The 25,938-nt window shown below is 42.5% G+C and overlaps 2 protein-coding genes across 3 annotated transcripts in view; one reads left to right on the top strand and one right to left on the bottom strand.

Annotated features, from left to right (window-relative positions):
• Positions 1–304: 304 nt before the first annotated feature.
• LOC129328877 (resistin-like) lies at positions 305–5,508 on the bottom strand. Its single transcript, XM_054978187.1, has 4 exons — positions 5,425–5,508; positions 1,997–2,150; positions 635–712; positions 305–514 (listed from the first exon to the last, which is right to left on the bottom strand). The coding sequence occupies exons 2-4, from the start codon at positions 2,130–2,132 to the stop codon at positions 375–377; spliced, it is 354 nt and encodes a 117-aa protein (XP_054834162.1). The 5' UTR covers positions 2,133–2,150; positions 5,425–5,508; the 3' UTR covers positions 305–374.
• A 14,770-nt stretch (positions 5,509–20,278) lies between these two features.
• The window catches only part of LOC129328531 (syntaxin-binding protein 2-like), a 37,447-nt gene continuing 31,787 nt past the window's right edge, over positions 20,279–25,938 (top strand). Inside the window, exon 1 of one of the 2 annotated variants that reach the window (XM_054977651.1) lies at positions 20,279–20,360. In XM_054977651.1, the coding sequence (XP_054833626.1) occupies positions 20,324–20,360 (37 nt within the window). In that variant the 5' untranslated portion in view covers positions 20,279–20,323. The remainder of the gene's footprint in view (positions 20,361–25,938) is intronic. The other variant, XM_054977649.1, reaches the window with a different exon arrangement.

The following is a 25,938-nucleotide window of genomic DNA, read 5'->3' as shown; positions in this document are numbered from 1 at the left end:
TTAAGGCAATACATTTAACTATGACTCATTTAAACTGATAATGGTATATATCCTCCCATCCACTGAGCAAAGTATGAAGCCTTCCTCCAGTCTAAGGATCCTTCCTCTAACTTAAGTGGCTGTTCCTCCAATGGAACTCCAATCAAAGGTTGGAGTGTCCTCCAATCAAAGGTTGGGCAAATACTGCTGTCTTCACGGAAAAGTTCCAAACCCTACTATCAATATGTTGTTACAGCTCTGCAATCGTGCCAATTTCTTGTCTCCAGACAGAATTCAGGGCGGGAAAAAAATCAAAATTAGACTCTTCTACAAATTATAGATGCTTTTATTGAGCATAGTAGCTACAGCCAAATAGCCAGCATGCTTCTGTGGCACTATTCGCTGAGAAGACCTATTTTGCAACATCGGGCAGAAGTCCAGTCAATATTACGACACTGGCAGTGACAATCAGAATTACCACGAATATCCCAGGAGCCACAAGCCATTCCACAAGCACAGGAAGTAGCCTTGTAACCTAAGAGAGAAAGAAAGAGCTTAGATGGAAAGGCAGCAGAACACTTCACCCCATCCTCAATTCCCAGCCTTTAATTCTCTCCCAGAGGGAACTCCTCCTCAAGCATAGGAAATGACTCACCTGAAGGACAGGAAACATCAGCCCCACGTGCGCTCACATTGGTGCAAATCATATCGACTTTTGACAGGATCGAAGACACTGCAAGATGAGACAGGAGTTACTTTCATCATGGTCACCCTTAAGTACATAAGAACAGCCTTGACAGAGCAGACGAATGGTCTATCAAGTCCATCATTTTGCTTCTCACTATGGTAGACCAAGATGCATGGAAGGCGAACACTCCTTACAGCTGCCATTTCCCTAGAGCTCCCTACAGCTGCCTCTGGGCATTTGACTCATCAACAGCCTCACCCCTGCCTGGGAGATTATGGAATCAACTGCTCCACTAAAGCTTGTCCTGCCTGTGCATTTAAAGAGCAACCTGGACAGCTATATTGCCTCCCAACAAAAATGTCCTGTTCAGCTACCATGGCTAATACCCATTGACAGATCTTTATGAATTTGTCTAGCCCCCTTTTATAGTTATCAAGGCAGTGAGTTACACAAGATAAGTATGCATTGTGTGAAGAATTGCTTCTTTTTGTATATTTGAATCTACTGCCTATTTATTGCAATGAGTGCCACAATCTCCAGTATTGCAGGAGAGGGAGGGAAAAGTCCTTACTCAAGTAGAAGAGGATTGCTTCTGTTTCTATATAGACAATGAAGTGAAAGAAATTTACTCTTATTCCCAAAACAGAAATCACATCCAAATAACTCTGGGCCATTTCTGTTCCGGCGACAAATATCCCATTTGCATGTGTGTTTACCCTGATAGCAGAGCAAATCAGTTCAGCCATGACAAATACAGCAAAGTCATCTTCAGGCTGCTGCTACCACATTCCCTTTTCTTTCTTGGTCTACCAGGCAACACAGAACAGGAAAATAGAGAGATGTACAGGACAAGAAGGGAGGCAGAAAACAGCTATGTGCATGGCTGAAAAACTATCCTGAGTGAGACTGAGCTAGCCACAATAAAGGAGCTTTTCTTTTCCAATCTAGCCTAGAGAGGGAGGCAGAGAAAATCTGAACCTTTCGTCCATACCAGCAGAGTAAATTACAGTGCAATCCTAAGCAGATGTACTCCAGTTTAAGTGCATTGAAATCAATAAGCTTAGACTCGGCTATCTCTGTTTAGAATTGCACTGTTAGTTATTTGCAGGAGGAAAAGAGGGGACATGTGTGGCTGAAGGGCTCCTTGGAAGGGAATTCCTGTCCATAAGGGGCTGTCCTATCTGCAGCCTCACCAGTTCCCATGACACTAGGTCTCTCCATACCAACACTCTAACCACTACACAATTCGGGTTCTAAACCACTGTCCCCAAATCTCCAGGGATATCCCAAGCTGGAGCTGCCAACCCTGTTTCCCACAGAACTGAATACCTATTGCTTCAGCGGATGACTTGACCATCAAGTTGATCACATTATCAACTGTACATGACTGAGTACATGACTGAGCACGTGTGTACTGAGGAGGGATCAACACTGCAAGCAGCAGGACTATAATGATCTTCATCATCTTGGTGCAGAGATCTTCCTGCAAAGAAACAATGAAAAGCCCTCACTTGCTGTGCCATGCTAGGGTGGCAAAATCTGGAGGAGGGAAAGCAGAGTTAATGATCACACAGGAAAATAGTAACTTTACTATGGTCAACTAAGAGCAGAACCACAAGTGACAAAAGGCACAGATTGGACACTTGTCAGCTTCCCTCAAGTTTTGATGGGAAATGTAGGCAGCTTGGCGGAATGTTGGACAAGTGACAGTTGAAAAGTCCATTGGACAGCAGTCAGAGAGCCAAGCTGCAAGACCAGGATGCCTACATTTCCCATCAAAACTTGAGGGAAGCTGACAAGTGTCCAATCTGTGCCTTTTGTCACTTGTGGCTCTGCTCTAAGAATCTCATCGCAATGAACTAACTTGAGTTTCATAGAACTCTTCCTCTCTGTTAAAAAGAAGGCAAAGGTGGAAAAAATGCCCAATTAAGCACATGATTGAAACACTGTACATGAAACTAAGTCATGATAGACTTGAAAGAAACCCATTCAGAAAGAATTTTAAAATTACTAAGAACACCAGTAATTATTTTAAGTACACAAGAAGGGACCAGCTGGATTGTATCAAAACTAGCTAGTCCAGCACCCTGTTTCCCACAGTGACCAACCAATAACCCAGACAAGGCAAGTGGGCAATAACATTCTCTGCTTGCCACCCCTCCAACACACTCACATCCATATTCTAAAATAACATCTCATATTTCTGATTATGGTAACATATTAGCTTCTAAGCAATACTGCTGTAGTTTAACTTCTGTAACAGCAAAACATTATATTTTGAATCTTACACTTCACCCAAGAGCAACTCATAAACACTCTAATTTTTGCTGTAGAGGTCAGTGCAGTCTGAGCTAAGTAAATAGAACAGTTGAATAAATGAGGAGATCCTCTCCCTCCCCGTATACAAGCTGTTAACACGTGTTTTTTCTAAATACTCCAGTACAGCTGATTGCATAGGATGATGTAGGAGCAAACAACAGTTACTTGCGTCTTTCTTAATGGCTGATTCCGCACACGTTGGATAATGCACTTCCAATCCTCTTTAGAGATCATTTGGAACTGAATTTTTCGTGTCTGAAATAAAAAATCCACTTCCAAACAATTGCTAAAGTGCATTGAAAGTGCATTATCCAACGTGTGCGGAATCAGCCAATATCTCCACTAATGCCAACTATAGTATTCTGGTTGCCATGATCTATTTGTTCTCTGTTTAAAAAGTAGCCTGTTTGGCATCTGCTAGAACCTGCTTCTTCTCTATAGTGGCTCCCACCTTGTGAAATGGGCTCCTGAAGAAGGGGAGGGGTGGCACCATCTTTGTAAGTTTTTAGGAGGTACAATAAGATTGTTTTATTTGTAAGGGCTTTTGATGCAGGCATTTTCTGAGAAAGGGGGAATTAATTTTGGTTTTACCATATTTTGTATATTTTTATTGTTTAACTGTACGTGACCTTAAGCTAGGCAGAGTATAAACATTTTAAAATACAAATAATAATTACATACTTTTGTGAAACAAAGGCCTGTTAAATTTTTTAAAAATTCAGCTTCAACAAAGCTGAGATTTTGTCCATTTTGTGTTAGTGTGTTTGAATACACAAAGGTACGTCATACTGAGTCTAACATTGGCCTATCAAGATTAGTATTGTCTACTCTGACTGGCAGCCATTTGCCATGATCTCAAACAGAGATCTTTCATACCACCTACTACCAGAAAGTTTTAACTGGCAACACCAGGAACTGAACTTGAGTCCTTATGCATGCAAAGCATGATCTCTCCCCTCATGCATCCCCCTTGCCATCTTCTTCTTCCACTGAATTGCTGATGTATGGCCGAATCCACACTACCTATTTGATTCCACGGCTTTTTCACAAGCAGCATGCTATTCACGCAGATACTCACACGCTTTCCCGTTCTGTGTGTTCCCCGCCATCACCGCGCTACTATTGCGCCTTCCCTCCAAACCACGTGATATTCGCGGAAATCCATTTTCTTCCCTTTTTTTTAACAGTGCATAATGGTCGGTATACCAGTAAACCAACCCTAGTGAGCAGCAGTTTGCGCGGGAAAAGAAACGGACACCGGAGCATGCGCATGTCGCACGGGGACCATTTCCCTATTGAGTTCCCCAATTTTCAAGAGTGCAAGGTGTGAAGCCGAGCAATCCTGTATTTCCGACAACGGTCGTCTCCAGTGAACGGCAGGTGCGGGAAACAAATTCAAGATATCAGTACACCGGATAATTGACCCCTTTTTTTAAAAAAAGGGAAGTGAGTGCGCCGTCAATTCTGACGGCAGAGGATGGAACCGCCCATGGTAACGCTGTACTCAGTGGAGTGTGGAGAACTGATTGCGCCATGAAGACGCACCGGAAGGGTGGATGTGAGGATGCACAGCCTGGTAGCAGAATAAAGGCGATTGCCACGACAGCGCAAGATAAGCAGAAGATGAGTGAGCGTGGATTTGCCCTGTTTATAAGGGTAATTCTATATCTACATTCCTGAAGGGGTGATTTTGAGTGGAGAAATGAGCTAGTCAAAGATATGCAGCTAAGATGACCAGTGTCCCAGGGATCCTGCCTCTGCCTTTTTCAGAGCATGAAAACAATGAAAAAGCGTGTATGTTCTCCTACCTATCCATTTCCTATCTTCATTCTCTACCTGCTCTAAGCAAAACTGAAGTCTTGCTAGCTACAGCAGGTAGGAAAGAAAACTGGACAAATTTCTGATGGTCTTCTCTTCCTAGCCATGAGCTATTTGTATCTGTAACTGAACAAAGAGAAACTGCTGCAGATACTTCATTCCGTTTCTCAGAACATACCTCTGTCAAGAATCTGTATTTTAATTGGCAATCAATTAAAAAAGGTAAAGGTAGTCACCTGTGCAAGCACTGAGTCATTACTGCATCACAACGCATCACAACGTTTTCTTAGCAGACTTTTTGTTACGGGGTAGTTTGCCATTGCCTTCCCCAGACATCTACACTTTACCCCCAGGAAACTGGGTACTCATTTTACCTTAAGCCGGCTACCTGAACCCCGGCTTCCACCAGGATCGAACTCAGGTTGTGAGCAGAGCTTGGGCTGTAGTACTGCAGCTTTTTTTAAGAGTTAGTTTTTTTATAAAAAAACCCTTGGGCAGTTTGACAAGTTTCTGTTGGTAATTTTTCTTGGAAAACACAGAAGCCTGTGCTTCATCACCCCCTCCCCAAACACATACTATCATCAACACTTCATTTCTTTGCCTAACAAGCATTCACTTACCTTCTAGAACCAGGGGCTACTTGCAGGATTTCACTAACTGAGCATGCTGTCCCCTTTATATACAGCTGAATTGCAAGATTTCTCAAGAGACTTGTTTGCCTTTTCAAAAAACGTTAATCCCCTGTTCAGAACTGGACAATACTTGAGGCAACTTCTTACACAATGTTCTCATGAAATGTCCTAGTTTGCTCAATATTTATGATGCAAAACAAGAATGAAGAATCATGTACTGAACACAGCAGATTACAAGAGATAATTATGATTGTGTGGGGTTTCCCCCAGGAACTACCACTTTGGTGGCCTACTGAAAGACACTTCATTCTTCAGTGCAAATTTGCAAACTATGAGACCCATGTTCTTCAGTGCAAAACAGCAGCAGCTGCTAATATGAATGACTTCCTCCTCTCAGGTACCAGGAAAGCAGACAGAGTGTACGTCAACGTCATTATTTTTAACAGGGTGGAGAGGCTGCATACAGGAGACAGCATACAGGAAAAGTTCACACACACTGGTTGTTGTGGATTTTCCGGGCTGTATTGCCGTGGTCTTGGCATTGTAGTTCCTGACGTTTCGCCAGCAGCTGTGGCTGGCATCTTCAGAGGTGTAGCACCAAAAGACAGAGATCTCTCAGTGTCACAGTGTGGAAAAGGTGTTGGCAGGTCATTTATATCTACTCAGGAGGGGTGGGGTTGAGCTGAGTCATCCTGTAAGAGTTTCCCAGGGTGTGGAATGCTAATGGCGGGAGGCTTCACTGTATCCTGAGGAGGTTCTTTTGCATATGGATTGGTGCTTGATGTGCTAATCTTCTCCGCAGGGCTATTGTCGGGTGTAGAGTGTTTTGTTAGCCTGGTGTTTTTCAGAACTGGAAACCATGCTCTGTTCATTCTTAAGGTTTCTTCTTTCCTGTTGAAGTTTTGCTTATGCTTGTGAATTTCAATGGCTTCCCTGTGCAGTCTGACAAAGTAGTTGGAAGTGTTGTCCAGTATTTTGGTGTCCTGGAATAAGATACTGTGCCCTGTTTGTGTTAGGCTATGTTCAGTCACTGCTGATTTTTCAGGTTGTCCAAGTCTGCAGTGTCTTTCATGTTCTTTTATTCTTGTCTGGATGCTACGCTTTGTGGTCCCGATGTACACTTGTCCACAGCTGCAGGGTATACGGTATACTCCTGCAGAGGTGAGGGGGTCTCTACTGTCTTTTGCTGATCGTAGCATCTGTTGTATTTTTCGGGTGGGTCTGAATACTGCTTGAAGGTTATGCTTTTTCATAAGCTTTCCCATCTGATCAGTAATTCCTTTGATATATGGCAAAAACACTTTTCCTGTGGGAGACTGTTTTTCCTTGGTTGTTTGATTCATCCTGGGTTTGATTGCTCTTCGGATTTCATTTCTGGAGTAGCCATTTGCCTGAAGTGCGTGGTTTAGATGATTAATTTCCTCAGTGAGAAAGTGCGGCTCACATATCCGTCTTGCACGATCCACTAATGTTTTCATTATGCCTCTTTTCTGTCGGGGGTGGTGATTGGAGTTTTTGTGTAAGTACCAATCAGTGTGAGTTGGTTTCCTGTAGACCTTGTGACCTAACTGAAAGTTTGCTTTGCGGATGACCAAGGTATCCAGGAATGGGAGTTTTCCCTCGATTTCTTTCTCCATTGTGAATTGTATGTTCAGGTGGATGTTGTTGAGATGATTCAAAAACCCCATCAATTCTTCCTCCCCATGGCTCCAAATGATAAATGTATCATCCACAAACCAAAACCATACACTAGGTTTGTGGGGTGCTGATTCTAGAGCTGTTTTTTCAAAATGTTCCATGTAGAAGTTTGCTATAACTGGGCTGAGAGGGCTCCCCATGGCCACCCCATCCATCTGTTCATAGAATTCGTTGTCCCATTGGAAGTAACTGGTTGTCAGACAATGATGGAATAAGGCTGTTACATCCTCTGAAAAATCTGATTCATAAGTGCAATAGTGTCTTTTACTGGAACCTTGGTAAACAGGGATACAACATCAAAACTGACAAGTATGTCTTGTGGATTGAGTTTCAGAGAACTGATTTTGTTGATGAAATCTGCTGAATCTTTGATGTAAGACGAGGTTTTCCCGATGTGGTCCTGCAGGAGATCGGCCAGATGTCTAGCTAATTCATATGTTGGTGAACCAATGGCACTCACAATGGGTCGGAGTGGGACTGAATCCTTATGTATTTTAGGGAGTCCATATAGTCTGGGTGGCTGTGCTTCTGTCTTGCATAGTTTTCTGTGTGTGTCGGGATGTACATAAGGAATGCAACTGGCAAGAAAATGACGTTTGAAACAAAGGACCAAAGAAGAATATGTTAAACATGTTAAACGATGTGACAACTGAGAACTAACAGTATAATGGTTGTTGTGGGTTTTCCGGGCTGTATTGCCGTGGTCTTGGCATTGTGGTTCCTGACGTTGTTCCTGACAATGCCAAGACCACGGCAATACAGCCCGGAAAACCCACAACAACCATCGTTCTCCGGCCGTGAAAGCCTTCGACAATATAACAGTATAATGCTTGCAACATGATGTAGAGATGCACCTGTAGAGATGTCACACATATGTTTGTTGAATAGTGTGTATCCAGCGTGACTGCACCAGCTTAAGGAGGATCCACAAAGAGCCCACACCTTGTTTGTTTAGTAAAGGTGTATAATACAATTTATTTATAGGTGGATTAAGAGCAATATATACAAGTTTATAGTCCAGAGAGACAAAGTGCTTTGCCTACACCTGGACTTGCAAGAAGCCCCTACCATACTGTACATAGTAGCTATATATACATGTAGACACCCAATCAGATACATACTTGAGTTTAGCTGAGTCATTCACTTCATGGTCTCCTGACTCTTAAGTTAACCATCTGACTCTATGTCACCTGATGTGTCTACCTGTCATACTGATCGTTCTGATCTAAAGCCTCTGCACACTGGCTTTTGACACTTAGATATCAACAATGTTATAGTACTCTATATGATTCTAATACAAAAGAGCTCTTTGTAAGAACTGATTAATGCAAAATGTTGCAAACTAGGTCAGCCCGATTTAGCAGCATCTCTCTCAAGGCTGGGAAAGAGAGAGGGGGCAGAGATGGGGTGCATTCCTTTCCACCCACAGAACCCAGCTCTCTGAAAGCCCCAAGGTTGCCAAAGAAGAGACTTCAGGGCGCTGTTAAAAGTAACATTGGCAAAAAGGAGGGGGCAGGAGTAGGCCCACAAGAGGAAGTGGGTGAGGGAAAGGAGGAAGATGTTCTTCCTTGAGAAAATGTCAAGGACAGATAAGAAATTGCAATCTTGCAATTTCTCCAATTATGCGGCTGACCTAAAGTTGCTTCTTCCAATCAAAGTAACCCTAGACATTTGTGTCAAGATAGGAGGTCCTCTTTCTATGCCAATGGGGGACCCCTGTATTCTGTGAGCCAATAAGATAACAAATATTATAATTAGCCAAAAAGTATTAATTGCTTTGCACTGCTATTGTAGCTCTGATGAGCACTGAGCACGAGGAGATCTTTTACTCCTGTGTAAAGAATTGTTCATCCATTGTTTAATAAACAGTCATATATTGCTTCATTCTACAGGACTCCATGGTGTGTGTCTCTTATTGTGATTGGCGAGAGGGACACCCAAGGCACAAGTTTGTGCTTAACAGTATCTCTTTGCTTACAAACAATGGGTCCTGCCCAGCAGCCATAGCCACACATTGGGAGGGGGGGTGGAGAAAGGCAGGCACACAACAACACACAACACCCAGGAAGGGAGAGGCCACATACAGAGGGACAGACCATCACCAGGCAGAGAGATATGCCCAGGGACAAACAGGGGATGGGATGGGAGGGTGGTAGCACAAGGGCAATTCCCCACTAGGAGTGGCTGAGTGGGTGGGGACATGATCCATGGATGCAGCTGCTCCCAGTTGAAGGACAGGGAGGAGTCCACGGTTCAGCTACCATGCACCCTATTCCAAAGCAGATAGAAGCTGGTAGATATGGGGGTGGGATTTATCAAAAGTGGCCAGTATCAGGCAAAGATGCTCATTGCTTATTTGACCTCTCTAGCATCCTAAGAGCTGACAATGCAAGGGCCACTACCTCCCCCCACTGCTACACTAATATTATGCAATACCAGATCTGTAAGGAACAAAGCTGCATGCATGCCTTACTGGGATGTTGCAGGAAGAGGAAATAGAGGTGGCTTGCATAACAGAGACGTGGTTGAAGAAAAATGATGTGGTGTGTCTGTTCCAACTAATTCCGCTTGCATTTATATACCCTACAAGTAGAAACCCACAAGGATGTTCAGGGGGCTTCTCATCCCTCCCTCCCCCTTCATGTCCTCTTTCCTTTCCCTGCTCCCCACTGGTTCTCCCTCTTTTCCTGCTTCCTTTTCTTCTTTCCATCCACCTTTGTCTGCACCTCCCCCTCCCCGATAGCCTCTCCCCTGTGGCACAATTGTGGGTACTGGTTGAGTTGGGCCCAGTTGCATGGTAGGGAACCTGCAAGGACTTGAGAAGATACTTCACTTTTCCCTGTATCTCTTTCCCCATACTATTTCCTCTTTCCCTTCTCCTTACAGCCTCTATATGCTCACCTTTTCCTATGTACTTCTCTCCTTCAAACCCACTAAACAACTGACTTTTTATCTGCCGCCCCTATAAATCTATATTTATTAATTTACTTCATTGATATCCTGCCTTTGTCCACAATGGAGACCCAAAGCAGCTTACATTATTCTCTTTGCTTCCATATTATCCTCAAAACATATATTATCCTGAGATGTGATATCCTGAGAGATCGGTTAGGCTGAGTGTGTGTGACTGGATCAGAATTACACAGTGAGCTTCCACAGAAGAGCGATGATTCAAACCTTTGTCTCCTGGATCCTACTCTGAAACTCTAACCATTACACTACATTGCATCAGCTTTGGGAGTCTGCTGTTGAACATTATCACCATGCACAGGCTGTTAGGCTAATTCCTGAAAGTTTTTCAAAATTTTCCAAGTTATCTATGTGAAACCTTTTCCCAACTAAATAATTTATTAAGACCTCTGTTGTGTGTAACAACAATAATAATAAATTACATAGCAAAAATAACATGCACAGTTCACGGAATAACTTGTGGAACTATACACTTATATACACAAAATCACAAATGAACGGCAACTCAAGAACAAAATTCAAGACAAATATAAATACAGTGATTAAAGATCAGAAAGAACAAGTTGAAGATCACAATGAGCAAGAGGAGTCATAATGAGCAAGATACGGGCAGCCAGTTAACAATCCCATTTCAAAGAATATCTAATACCAGGGCTTTTTTTCAGCTGGAACACGGTGGAACGGAGTTCCGGAACTTCTTGAAAATGGTCACATGGCTGGTGGCCCCGCCCCCTGATCTCCAGACAGAGGGGAGTTTAGATTGCTCTCCGCGCCACGGTGCAGAAGGCAATCTAAACTCCCCTCTGTCTGGGGATCAGGGGGCGGGGCCACCAGCCATGTGACCATTTTCTCCGAGAGGAACCCACTGAGTTCTATCACCTCTTTTCCCAGAAAAAAAGCCCTGTCTAATACTAATCATGAATGATAAAGTTCATACAAATATAACTTACCATGCTTACTAATATGGATTACATAGCAAGTCAATACAATCTGATTACTTCATAGAAGTGAAAAACTTCTGTAATACACAATATAGGACCATATTACAAATAATATTCAAGTGCAAGTGAACACAACTGCAAAAAATTCTCAAATGTAACATACCTACCAACATTTCAAAGTTTAATAGCCAATCACTCAATAGTCAACAAAAGCCTGTCTGAGTTTCAAAATGGTTGAAAAGGTGCTCCGTGAATGACACAAGAACTTAAAAAGACAACCTTAACAGGATAATAATAAAATTAATTATTTTTAAGCATTGGCATCTCTTGCCTGAGACACCAGACTGTGAATTTAAAACTTTAATAGGCTTTCGTAAGACCAGATACATTAGATACATTTTAGTTAGGCTGATATTGGGTTTTCTTCTAATAAAATTATCTTTGTTTGTTCTGTTTGCTGATTAGCATTAGGAACCACAGAATTTAAACATCCTAGAGGTTACTGCACCTTTAAATTGCAACAACAAACCTTCTGCAGCTCTAGGAATGTGGTTCACTTAATCATGTGTGTTTGCCCGTTACTGTTTGTAGGGGTTCACACTAGATCTGTCAAGATAAGAATTATGGAACATATGTCACATATTCCACATAAAGTATAAGAAGCGCTTCTGGTTCAACACCAACCAGATGATCCCCACTTCTTGGTTTTATATCAGTTTAAAGCTCATCCTCACAATCAAACAGATGTTTCCAGAATCCTTTTGCAACAAGAAGCACGGTTCATTCATAAATTTCAAACCGTTGCCCAGCAACAGCCCCTGAGGGCATCTGGTTAAAGCTATGGTTATGCCTTTTATCATTTGGGTTTTTTAACCCCTCAATGTATTTTTTTTAGATTTCAGATTTTTTTCCCCCCTGCAAACCTGGGAAATCTTTCAGGTGTAGGAAGATCTGTCTTGTCCATTCATGACTCCAGTCTCTGAATTTATGAATCCTCAGATGTTGCCACTTGGCTGTTAGTATATAAGATTACATTGTTTATTGAAATATCTTTGAAATTGACTGTACTGATTCACATAACATTGTGTAATCTGCCTTGAGTCTTAGTGAGAAAGGCAAAATATAAATAACGTAAATCAAATAAATAAATAAAGCGCTACATTACAAAGGGATATGTAACAGGTCAACATTTATTAATAACGAGAAACACAGCAGTGAACTGATAGGAACAGAAAGCACATACCAGACAACTCACCAATCAATTATGTACATGCCCCAAACTCACCCACACCAAACATCATAGGGCCACCAAAGGGGTTGCCTTCCCCTTGGCTTTGGCACCCTGCACCTGTTTAGGTATGGTGATGCCCCTGTAGTGCTCGATAACCCGCCTGCACCTATTCAGAGTCGTGTTCCACTGGCCATGGAGCCTGTCCTGGGCCCTTATCGACATGCTGTGGGAGCTGTTGACATGTGGCAATGCTGTGAAACATGGCCCAGATAACAAACAGCTTGACCACTTTCATGGCATGGTGGCCCCTGTGTGGTACAGGCACAAGAAGTTTATCTTAAGTTGTCTGAACACACATTCCATGGCCACTTGTCATCAGGTAGCCCCAATCACCTGCGGGGGGCCTGAGGTCAAGGTCCAGGTGCCAGCTTCCACCCCACCGAAAGGCACAGCCCCCCCCCCTCTTCCAGCCCCAGAATCCATTCCTGTCCCTCCAGTCATGTGGCTAGTAGGCAACTGAGGCTAGAAGTGGAGAAAATCTGGGTATCATGGATACTGCCTGAGAACTTGACAAGGATGTCAATGAAGATGCCAGAGTCATCACAAGTGGTTTATCTGGATCATTTTGTGGGTAATGATGACAACATCGATAGCACCAATGATGCTGAGGAAACTGGTGAGCACTGCAGAAGCTGAATTCAACCTCTATAATGGTGAAGTTAGGGCTGCCAACCTCCAGGTGGGGCCTGCAGAGCTCTGTCATGAATAACTCTTCCAGACAACAGAAACTTCCCCAGGAGAAAACAGTAAGTTTGGAGGGTGGACTCTATGCCATTATATCCCCCTAAGGTCCCTCCTTCCCAAACTCTGCCCTCCCCAGGCTCTACCCTTAAATCTCCAGGAAAAGTCTTAATTCTGGTTTGACAACCTTAGTCGAAGTGGATGTACTCATGCAGGTGCTGATGTATGTCCTCCATGAAGGTCGGCTGCAGCTGACCATTGACAAGGAATATTAGTCACCATGGCCTGAAAATAACCGATGGCAAGATACCAGAGAGACAGAAGCAACTTCTGGAGGGCCTTCTGGAGAACAGGGATTCCCCTCAGGCAATCCCTGCAGGTTCCAGCCCAGTGCCTCACACAGCTCGTGGATCATCACCTTCTTTAGGCAGAACTTCTGGATGCTTGTCTTATTGGTCAGGGCACTGATGTATGGATGGCAGTGCCTGGCATGCCTCTGATGCCTGTATCCTTGTGCCACTTACACTTACTGAGTGGGCAGCAGGTATATGGTAAGTACATTCCATGACAGGAACAGCTCCTAGGCCAGGAGAAAACAGTCCATGTCACCTCAGATCAACATTGAGCCCTTGGACCTCTCAGTGTCTTAAGAAGGGCCTAATCCAGAGGCGACAATATCAATTTAAAGTCAGCTAGTGAGGTATTACAGAAAATGCATTTTTGTAGCGGTGATAACCAGTGTGGTACAGGCCACAACTTACTTCATTTTACTCACCAATTACATTTATATCCCAACTTTTGACTGTCATGGAACTTTCACCCATCAAGGGCGTGTTCATAGGCTTCTCATATGGTCTTCCATCAAGACTTTGATCAGATATGTCTGAACTTCAGCAAGTTCACAGCATCATGTGTCATTAGACGTCATAAAAAGCCCAGGGTACTCAGCCCAACCTCCTTTGTTTGTTAAAAGGTTGAATTGTTGAGAGGGGTAATGAGACAATGATCATTTTAAGTACTGTAGAGAAGCATAGAAATTGTTCATACTGTTATCACTTCCCTCATCAAGAAGCGAGAAGTTCCTCTGGTGCCAGCAGGGCAACCGGGGATGGTTCTCTTTGGATGAGAAGGCACTGGATGATTATGGGACAACAGAAACTCTGTCTCCAGATCACATCCTGTGAGAGAGAAATTCTGCACCCCAAGGTGCTTCAGACAATTCACAGCTCCATTTCTTTCTGTTTCCAGGTCCTTTCCACTTTCTCCTTCCCCTTCCCCTTCCTCTGTCATTGTCTCGCCCCACCCCCACCCCAATACCCAGAAAGAAACGTATCCCTTTTCCTCAGCTCCTTTCCAGTTTGTAAGGCGACAGGCAGGAGAAAGGTGGGGAAATACTTTGGCGCTCCCCCCGCTCCACACACAAACACACACGTGCAGAGAGGACAGCAGGCGGTGAGCAGTGGCAGAAAGGGGAAGGAGTCTCCTACACTTCCCAGGTAAACTTGTGCTGACCCGCCACGTGTAATGCGTCTCTTGTGGTTTGGCTCTTACTGTTTCTTTACACTCATACATACACCTGCCCCCTCCTTTCAACAAAGAAGATTCACCTCTCATGAGGATTGTATGTGTAAAGTGTCATCAAGTCACTCATGAGGGTTATCCCCTAACAACTAGCACCCACTGAGAAAACATCTGCTGACCATTCTAAGCCTTTAACCTAACAAGTGAATAGTCAGCCAACATTTGTAGCAATGCAGAGCCAAGGAACCACACTTGCTGAACTGCCCCATGATTCATAAAAAAGGTCAGAATAAAAATAAGAATAGAAATATGGGGCCAGTCACACTCTCTCAACCTAACTTATCTCATAGGGTTGTTGTGAGAATTGTCACAGGGTTACATAAAATGAAGAAGGGGAGACTGATGTATTGTAGTGATGGGGTCTCAGATGCTTCACTAATGAGTTAGGTAAAATAGACTTCATCACTGTATTGCCTTATGTATTATCTGCTGCTTTAAACATGTACTCCTATGTACCACCAGTGCTCCATGTTGTCTAATGTTAGTCCTAGAATTATGTTCTGCTTCAGTATTTTTTCTACTCTGTATTGGATTCTTGCTAATACTACGTCTTTTAAACCTGTATCTATTTATCCTATAGCATTGTTTATGGAAATGTCCTTGATAATGTATTGAATGTCCTTGATACTGTATTGAAATGTACTTGTTACTGATTATACTAATCTCATACTGTGGAATCCGCCTTGAGTCTCAGTGAGAAAGGTGGACTAAAAATGTCATAAATAAAATAAATAAATGCTGCCCTGAGCTCCTTTGAGGAAGGGTGGGGTAGTATAAAAATAAATACATAAATAAATAAATATGTCATGTTTCTCCCAGCCCAACAATGGATATAGTCCTAAGCATTTTGAAAGCCCGGGATCTTTGAAACCATTTTTAGTACATTTCTATTTTAATAGTTTTTACTATCAATAATACAACTCACAGAAACACAATTGCAGATAAACATAATGAGTAATATTGTATGATGCATCCATGTACCCTGTTATCATTGAGCCTGCTTTTCCAGTATGCTATAAATAAACACATTTTCCCCAATTTTATCTCTGAGAATAATTTCCATTGCTTTTTTATAATACGTAAACCACCATAAGAGCAAAAACCTTTCATACCAATCCATTACTGAGGGTGATGATGTTTGATTCCAAAGAACAGATTAGGTCATTCTAGCAGCTGTCAAGAACACTACAGTGTTCTTAAAATATCGTAATACAGCTATTTTTGGTTCCTATGAAAGAAAGTCTCTGAAAATATCCAAAACTTGCTTTCAAAATTGTACAGCTAATGAATGTTTCCAAAATACATGACTAAGTTCTGCATTCAATAGTGTCAATAGCCTATAAATTATGGACAGATTTGAATTGTAATAACATTATATACCAATGAAAATGTAATTTACAATAATTTTCTTTCATATTTACATTTAACCGATGTTGCCTATCTTATTCCACTTGCATCCCTTTCTCCTATGGTCATATTAGAATCAAGATCAGGTGTCCACTTATTCTTATAATCTACCCCACATAGATGGAATGTGTTAACAATTGATACTTTACAAAGCATTTAATACTTTTCAAGTCCCTGAGGTTCCTTTAACCTCAAGACCTACCATCATTGTGGACATCTTTCCTCCCCCTCCAAATCTTGCTTCTTCCTAGCCCCAATACACCCAGAAGTAAATCTCAGGGAATTCAATGACATTTACTTTCTGGTAAGTATTGTTAGGGTTGTAGCCATGGTCCTATGTATGCTTATTCAGAAGTAAATGACTGTTCTAACTGGAGGTTACTCCCAAGAAAGTGTAGATTGTATTGCAGTCAGGTATGCCAGTCCTGTGATCTATCTTAGACGGTTGCTGCTACATTTGGTTGATTGCCCAGCATACCATGTTATCAGTCTTTCCCTCTTTCTGGCAGCAACAAGGATGAGTCCATCGTCTTAGCTGTAAGCATGGCAGATGTATAGGAACTGAAGGATAGTGCACTGTCTCTTTGCACCTTGTACACCAGTACTGTAGAGGGGGTAGACGAGCTTTCGAAGTGGACAGGTTCAACCCTTCCGTCTGCTTACTCTCGTCTATTCTGCTGTTATTTCTTTGTACCTAGATTGCTATTCTTATGGACTTCCTTCTGATTCCCTCCTTCTCTTTGTCTGCTCTCTCCCTAATTAAACTTCCAAGAGAGCAACATGTGCTCTCTGACTCTCTCTCCATCTCAGTTAGATAGATGGTTAGAATACTTGTCTTGCCATTCCTGTCATAGTATGAATGCCTTTCCTTTCTTAAAGCAACGAGTTTCATGTGGACTTTATTCTAAAGCAGCCTCCCCCTTCCACTTGCACACAGCCAGCTTCCGCTAACAGGGAGTTGGGCGGACAATGAGCTGTATGAATTCAACATACACATATGCACCCTTGCTGACACTCCACAGGCAAAGCTGTGGGCAAGATGCAGATACGGAACCCAAGGAGCACCTGGTAGTGGTGAATTCATTGCCCCTTTCCTTTTTTAAATTCCCCCTTTATGAAGAAAGCAGAGATTATTAACACAGGTGGAGCGCATCTAAGGAGGCATTTCTGTAGTGCCATTTGCTCCAGCCAGGTAATCAGTGCATAGTACATGTATCTGGAAATAGCTAAAAAATAGGATTGGCAGACCTGACTGCAACCAAAGCCAAGCTAAAAGAAGAATGAACACCAAACACCAGAGAAGAAGTCCAAGACAAACTCAAAAGCTGCAATAAAATGTAATGTAAAAGTTCCATTTGCAATTATATTATTTAAAAATGCTGGTGTTTTTTAGAGTTCTTCCCATTTTTACAAGGGCCATTTTTAACTTCTAGTAAAACAGAGTCATTGTGTCTCCCTGCATGAATTTTTCATGGGCTGTGGGAACACTAGGAAGTCCGATGGTTCAACATTCACTCTGCTGTCCAGAGCACCAGGGCACTCAGTAGCCCTGTCTGAGCTCACACAAGTAGTCTCTGATGTCGTGTTGGAGCCCCCACCCAGGTTTTTAGTCTGGGGTGGGGGCTCTCAGCAGTCACATCAGGCTCCCCTTGACTGATCTGGTTTACAGCCTCATACCTGCCATGACAACCATGGAGTTCTACCAATATGTTTCTTTTGTCTTCCATCCTTTTAAATATCTACAAAAACCTGTTGGGAGACATTGTCTGGAGTGGAGATATGGAGTAAGGTGCCGCTGACAATACCCAGCTCTCGTTCTTCTTTTCATCAGATCCAGGTGAAAGAACAAGGCCCTTAAAGTTATGTGTCACAGTGATGATGCAACTAAGATTTTTTAAAAACCCGATATGGCCTGCTTCTATCCTTTTGATTTGATATACAGAAACCAACAGGTGGAGCTTTTAATTACATGGAGCTAAACATGATCACTTGTTCTGATTCAACTTTTCAAGACATGGCAACTCTAGCTGTAGCTTCACTATCCTTGGAGTATACAACTTCGTAACTCAGAATTACACAGGAGAGGGACTTTAACTGCAAAGTTATTTGCCCCTTTGGAGCATTAAATTCCCTTTAAGTATTTCTTGCATTATGTATGTTGTCTGATCATCATTATTGCAGAAGAGAGGCATTTTAATTGGTATGAATAGTATTGCCACTGCAGGTTTTACAACTACATTAAAATTTGCTGCGAGAACAGATCTAAGTCTTGTGTGGGAAAATGCTCTTAAGGTTAGTTTGCACAGTAATCTAATATAAACAGAATGCAAACAAAATGCCTCAAGAACATGATCTGAATTTTTTTCTCCATCCTCTTTTCTTTTGTATTTTAAACATCCAGACTTAAGAAAATTTCTGAGAAATTCAAAAGCTTACATGTTGGTTGTTGTTGTTGTTATGTGCCGTCAAGTCATCTCTGACCTATGGTGACCCTATGAATGAAAGACCTCCAAAACGTCCTAACGGACTTGCTCAGATCCTGCAAACTGGATGACTTGGCTTCTTTTGTTGAGTCAAGCCATCTCTTTTTAACTTCCTCTTTTCCTACTGCCTTCCACTTTTCCTAGCATTATTGACTTTTCCAGATAATCTGGTCTTCTCATGATGTGACCAAAGTTCAATAGCCTCAGTTTTGACATTTTAGCTTCTAGGGAGAATTCAGGCTTGATTTGATCTAGAACCCACTTGTCTTTTTCGTTGTCCATGGTATCCACAAAACTCTCCTCCAGAACCACATTTCAAATGAATCAATTTTACATGGTTTTTATTTTTCTTTGAACCTTTAATTACCATATATAGCTTCACAAGGCTTTGTTTAGAGCTTTTCATTTTGCGTCTCTTGCAAAGAATCACAAACAGACAAAGATTTTTCAATGGTGATTTTTTTATTGCCTTGAGTCCCAAAATACCTGTAAGATATCCTGTGCTGTCTGACTGAATTGTTTTCTATATTCTGTAATTTATCTTGAGCCTCAGTGAGAAAGTTGAGCTGTAAGTAAATAAATACCTACTTCTGCCACCAAACTCTCAGCAAGATGATACAATACACCAGGGCTTTTTTTCAGCGGGAACGCGGTAGAACGGAGTTCTAGAACCTCTTGAAAATGGTGACATAGCTGGTGGCCCCGCCCCCTGATCTCCAGAGAGGAGTTTAGATTGCCCTCTGCGCCAGTGCAGAGGGCAATCTAAACTCCCCTCTGTCTGGAGATCAGGGGGCGGGGCCACCAGCCATGTCACCATTTTCTCCGAGGACAACCCACTGAGTTCCACCACCTCTTTTCCCAGAAAAAAGCCCTGCAATACACTATATCAAAGGCTTTTGATAGATCCAATAACAACAAAGAAGCACAACCTTTGTCTACATTAGATCATCAGTTAAAGCAACCGATGCCATCTGTGTCCCTTAGCCTGGTCTGAAACGGATTGAAAGGGACAAGGCAAATCTGTCATCCAAAAAGCCCTAGAGTACTCCACCATTATTCTCTGCTGTACTGTATACAATTTACAGTGATAGAGATATGAAAAACTATTACCAGATACCTGTTACTTGTGGATTATTGTTTTACACCTGCGCTGTTTCGATGATGCTGTAGCTTTTTTAAACAATTGTCTAAGCCCCTTGTGGGTGAAATAGCCCTGGATAAATAAACTAACCCCACCACTATAAGGTAGCCTTGAGCAACAGGGGTGCGCGAATTAAAACCCCAGCCCACCCTAAAGAACACAGCTCCAGAAGAGTGGTCGAGTTGCAGCCCAAGCCCAGTGGGGTGGACGATACTTAAGTCGTTTGTAACTACACGGAGCCTAGACCTGCACCAGCGTCCATAAGGGTTATTATTAACAAAAGTGTGAAGGGAAAGCGGAGGCTCTTGAAACTCTAGGGAGCCTGATAAAGCTGTGCCCAAACTCTCTGGCTGGCCCCGGCTCTCTGCCCTGTTCGTTCTCTTTTCAGGAATTCGGTCTGCGACCACGCACATCGCCGCGTGAAGGAGTTTTCCTTGTTCCAAAGATGCCCTGCTCGCAGCGACGAAACCAACGCCGCGCACAAGACCCGACAGTCGCTCCAGCCGCTGCCTCCAATCAGCAACTGCGCGAGCGTCTCTTGCAGGCAGGAGCCTCCTTGCCACAGGGGTGTGTCCCCAAGGGCGGGCTCAGGAGGGGGCGAGTCCCAAGGTTTGCTGTGCGTCGCTCCGCCCGTCTTCCGACACGGAAGTGGAGGCCTCTAGGGAAGCAAGCACCGGAGCGGGACTCGGGGGCCATGGCGCCGGCTGGCCTCAAGGCGGTAGTGGGCGAGAGTGAGTGCGGCCGGGGGACTGGCGCGCGTGTGTTGGGGGCCCTCTGCTGGGGACACGCGCGGGACTTGGGCTTTCGCGGGAGAGGGCTGGAGGAGAGTCGCTTCCTCCCTCCTCCCTGGCTTCTGCGCCCTGGCGGAATGCGCACCTGTTGCCCCGCTGGAGGGGGACGCGGGGAGGACTAGTGGGGGGGCCCTCTGACCCACCATCTATCATTGTGCTAGACCTTGCCGCTTCTTATCACCTCTGATAGGGGGATCCTGGGGGAGGGTTGACCGACCCCTCATCCTCCAGGAGAGTAAATATGAGAATTGGGCTGGTACTTGAACCTGCTCTGACGAGCCCCTGTTGCTGTCTTTCTTTTCCACCATTAGAAGCGTTTTGTGTTCTTTAGTCTCTTTTCTCATACATCATATCAAAAGAAGCACCCTCGTTATTTTGGACGATCTCGTCGGTTTTTCAGCACAGCTGCTTGTAGACAGCAAGTGTAGATTGGAATCCTTCCATTTCTGAGAGATGCCTCCTTAGCCCCCTTCTCCTTTAAAACCGCAAGAAATTGATCTTGAACTATTGTGTCGGGATCCAGAGCTGCTTTGAGGACTGATTTGAGATGGTCTGTGATCCCCCTCCCCTTTTATTATCAGAGGAATGCGAGTTGGGGGGGAAGTGGAAGAGAAACGAGGCAAAAGGAAGGCCCAATTTAATGTGATATGGTAGTTAAGATGAACTTAACCAGTGTGATACTGCTTCCTTGCTCCTAGTACCTTCTTTCAACTAGGATGCTCCTTATAATAATAATATAATAATAACATTCGATTTATATACCACCCTTCAGGATGACTTAACACCCACTCAGAGCGGTTTACAAAGTATGTTGTTATTATCCCTACAACAAAACACCCTGTGAGGTGGGTGGGGCTGAGAGAGCTCCTAGAAGCTGTGACTGACAATGTCACCCAGCTGGCTTCAAGCAGAGAAATGGGGAATAAAAAACGGTTCTCCAGATTAGAGTCCCACACTCTTAACCACTACACCAAACTGGCTCTCATGCTGTGTGTTCAATTGTGAGCATGCCAGGCTATGGATATCTAGTGCGCTATATTGCATTCGCAGCAGCTAAGGACCCAATTTAAATGAAATGCTATGCACGTGTAATGTTGCACAGGTAAGTTGTTCTTACCCACTAGCATCACATTTAAATAATAATATTATTTATTATATTTCTAACCTGCCCTTCCCACTGGTTAGAAATAAGAACTAAAGGGGCAAGAGAAAATATACTGTAAAAATGCGGCCCATGAAGCATTTTGTGGAAAAGACTGTAGACTGTTATTTTAGGGGAAGAACTAACAGTTCGTTTTATCGGTGAACTAGTTTTAGATTATTTTTTCCTAGTGCTTAAAAATTTAAACATCTGTAAGCTGTACCTATGTTTTCCTTGTCTGATCTCTGGTGGATAGGGTGAACCATTGTGTTCTTTCTGTCTTAAAACCTGCCCCAAGGACCCCTGTCTGTTGTGTTAATGTTTCTTAGCATTTTTTCTAATATAGCATTAGCAGAGTCTCACGTATGATTTACCTTATCCTCTGTCATCCTCACAGTAGTTCTCAAGGCCAGACTAGTGACCTTGTCCTTGTGGCTGCCACAAGAGCGCTGCTGCCATTTCAAAGCAGTTTTAAAATGCTGGGGTGCTCTTGTTCCCCATCCCCACCTTTTCAAATGCTCAAAGAGCCCCCCTCCCGCAGATGTTTCATTGTTTGAAAAGGCATGACTTGAACAAGAGCACTGCACTGTGGGCCTGCTTGCTGCATTTTAAAATCACTTTTAAATGGTGGCAGCATTCTTGTGGCAGCCCTGAGGGAACTGCCACATCTAGTTTGGCCCTCAGTCCTTTTCAGTTAATCAATATCGTTCATCGATATTGTTCACTTTTACCACAGTCATGTAACTGAATGTATCTGCTTCTTTGCCCTTCACAGGAACTTTGAGAAACCTGATAAAATGCCAGGAGCTGATTGAGGTTGCTAACAATGCCAGCTGTCCAGCCTTCTATAGTATTGTAGACCTCACAGAACGTATATGATTTGAGTTAGCCAAGGCTGCTCTTTTTAGGCCTCCTTTAAATTAGTGATGAACTCCCTTTAAACTCCCATTTTAAAACTGGATATTTGAACAGACAGAGGCTTTTCATTTCTTATGTACATTTACCTAGGAGTATGTCTAAAAGACTTGCTTTCTGACTAAACATGCTAAGGATGAGGGCTGTGAGTTCTTTGGCAGCAGGTTAGGCTCCAGTATTAAGCATGGCAGAAGGTATCAGATCAATTAGATTGCTTCTAATGTTCACGTTATATAGTGATGTTTAAGTAAGGTTAGGTTAACTCATATTATTCATTTAACACTTGTATGGGGAGAGGAAAAGTTTTCCCATCTTGTTCATTTCCTTCTGTGCCGTACTTGCTGTACCAAACTTCAAACGTGACTGCATTCTTAGGGTTGCAGGGTGTGACCCTGTGTTTTTTCTAATAAATCACCAGAGGATATTGTTAAGATCTGATCCTTTTAGAAGGTTAACAACACACTCCTTCCCCCTATTTTCTTAATACCACATTGGCTGACCTTTTTAACCTCTCTGCCTGGTTTCCCAACTTAAGTAATACTAAGTCCTAATGTTAAATGTGTTGCAAACTCTGCACACACACATTGCTATTTTGATTGTCATCACTGAGTTGTTTCTGTACATGATGCAGCAGCTGGTTGTGCAATTGTCATTGTTATGATAAGGAAATGGGGATCTGCTCTCTATCCTTATTGCTGCCTTAGAACTTCTGCCATACAAACTCTGAGATGTCTTCCTCATGTCTTGATGTAGCAACAGGCCAAGCAAGCAGGACAGCATAGTTCAAGCCCACCCCTAGGGAAAAATTAAAAGAAATAATACCTCTTTCTTTACCACTTCTGCTATTAGTACTCTTACAGTGCAATCCTAAGCAGAGTTACACAGTTCTAAGCTCATTGAAATCAATGGGCTTAGACTGGAGTAACTCTGCTTAGGATTGGCCACGTGTTTTACCACCTTTTGGTGTGTTTACTTTCACAACAATCTTGTGAGGTTCAACACTTTAACCTGAAGATGAGAAAGAACTTGCTGAAGGTCACACTGTGAGTCCATAAGAGAGGCAAGGGCCATAGTCCAAGTCTAGTGGGTTGTATTAGTTTGATTTCATTTATATTTGATATTTGAAGAGCTGCATAACCTTTGTATTATCCAGTGAGGGGAAACAGATGGAGATGACGTGAGTAAAAGTGCTGCAAGATTGGAGCCCACTCCCACCTTTTGCAGTCACTGACAAAAGTTTTTAACCCAGTCTCCTTTGCTGTACTAACAACCCTAGCAAAAGAGATCATGGATTTTAAAAATCTGAGAGTAGAGCCTTTTGGGCTTACATACGACTGGGCACACTTAACAAGTTATAGTTTATAACTCAGTTTTGCTGCCTGTTGGAAGGGTAGAATCTTTCTAATTATTAGGGCTGTCAGCTGACTGAAAACGTCTTAGTTGATTAACCATTGCCTCTGCATGTTTTCAAACTATGTCTTTCCTTCACACTTGACAGCGTTTGCCACTGCAGAATCTGAGATACATGCGGCAAAACACACATGCTGTGAGAAATGTGGCATGGCCTGTATGTGTTAAGGGGAACCCCAGCGCCAAGAGCCATTATTATGTAGGCTGCTCATGGTTTGATCTTGTAGACATGACCTCAGAAATCTCCTTTCATCTTTCATTGACATGTTAAGCCAATAACTGAAGCTATGGAAAAGGGCTCTCATTTTCAGTGGTAAAACACTCTTCTCCATTCTTTTAAAAAGTCCACCCCCATTGCTTCCATTTGTTCTGAACTCTCTTCAGAACTCTCTTCAGAAGTGTTCTGAACTCTCTTCAGAAGTGATAGACCAGTAGATCCCAAATAGGAAATTTGTCTTTTGCCATTTGGCGCTTCCATAATGACAGTACAGTTGTCAATGTTAATCAGAACAAAAGATGCAGACAAGACTGGTTTTATTTTTGTTAACAGGACCATTTGTAGCTGTGTCAAAGAAGATCTGTAAGCATGACAAAAATGTTTTTGTCATGAGGCGGTGTTTGGAGCAAATATTTAAAAGAAGAGAGAGTAACTTTTGACCAAGTAAAGTTTAATCAGGTTTTTGGACTGTCTAGTTTGTTTGTAATAAGGTAACTCAGTTGAATAGTGAGGGATCGGAATGAAACTTGGTACACACATCAAGGACAATATTCTGTGATTCATGTACCAGTGAAGGAGTCCAGGAAAGATCTGAAGTGCAACACAATATGATATTCCTCTTGAAGCCCTTAACTTCAGAGTGAAAGTTGGTGTACATTTTAAAGACATTTTTAAGACTTCCCTTTCAATCTGTTTCACAAATCCAGTAGAGCAGAGGCTTGTGAATTCTCTTTCCACAGATTTGTCTTAAAGGTGTTGTAAACTTTGTTTCTTAACAGTAAGCACAAGCAAGTTTCATGCTTCATCTTCAACGTGAGCAGCAGATACCAGTACAATTGCACGTGCCTCCCCTTACTTGCTCAAAAAATATCCCAGCTGAGCTCTCCGTAGGGACCTTGTTCAAATCCTGTAACAGTGGGACAATGTAGAGAGAATTGTAAGAAGAACCGGGCTGTAAAAAAACGTCCAGGTCCCAATAGAAAAGACTCTGATTAACTGAAGGTCTCATTTTCATCTGAGATTAAATATAGTTTTAACATACTAATAATGCCAGCCGTGATTCCAACAAGTTTTCCTGTTGTGAATCTCTGTAAAATAGTTTGATTTCTTCTCACTTCATCCTTAACTAAATGTCTTGCCCTAACAAACAATATATTATATAGCCTTGTAAAAATATTAAAGGGTTGTTGTCATGCTCCCTCCCATTGTTATATATTTTCCAAGGAATAGGCCTGGGTATTGTTGGGAGGGTGAAATCAGTTGTGCAGTCTTCCTAGAGCAGCCCTATAGAGCTGCATTCACCTAAGTTAAAAATATATATAATTTCATAAAGGTCCTGTGGGCAGTTTTTCCTCGCAGCAGGTAATCAAGTGAATAGCTAATTGCAAGCCTGGTTTTAAAAGAGTAGGAGTAATTTAACTACCCCCCAAAATTAAGCTGTCCTGTCCAAAATGAAAAGACTATTAGAATTCTTTGAGAAATAGTCCAACTGAAAAAAGTGACTAGCAATAGGTACTATACTCTGCTATTTTAAATTATTCATTTATTAAAGTAGAATGACCTTCAACTTCTTTGCTACATTTTGTACCAATATACAAGCTGTGGTTCTAGAATTGCCTTTTTTTAAAATCATGTTTACTCTAGTCCCTGAAACTTAAGTAATTTGAAAGAATGGTGTTGTAGTTAATGCCTGCTATCTGATTTTTTGCTATGTGAGTTAGAGCTGTTGTTGACTGACCAGACCACAAAAGGGAAGGGTGGAACCTAAAATGAACAGTTTGAAGACAGCTTTCTAACCAAGCCCAGAGTTAGCTTGGAATTTGTCGGTTTGCCTT

The sequence above is a fragment of the Eublepharis macularius genome, chromosome 4 (assembly GCF_028583425.1).
Source record: "Eublepharis macularius isolate TG4126 chromosome 4, MPM_Emac_v1.0, whole genome shotgun sequence".
Taxonomy (NCBI): domain Eukaryota; kingdom Metazoa; phylum Chordata; class Lepidosauria; order Squamata; family Eublepharidae; genus Eublepharis; species Eublepharis macularius.
Note: the sequence above shows the minus strand (reverse complement) of the source record. Positions and strands in the feature narration are given on the sequence as shown.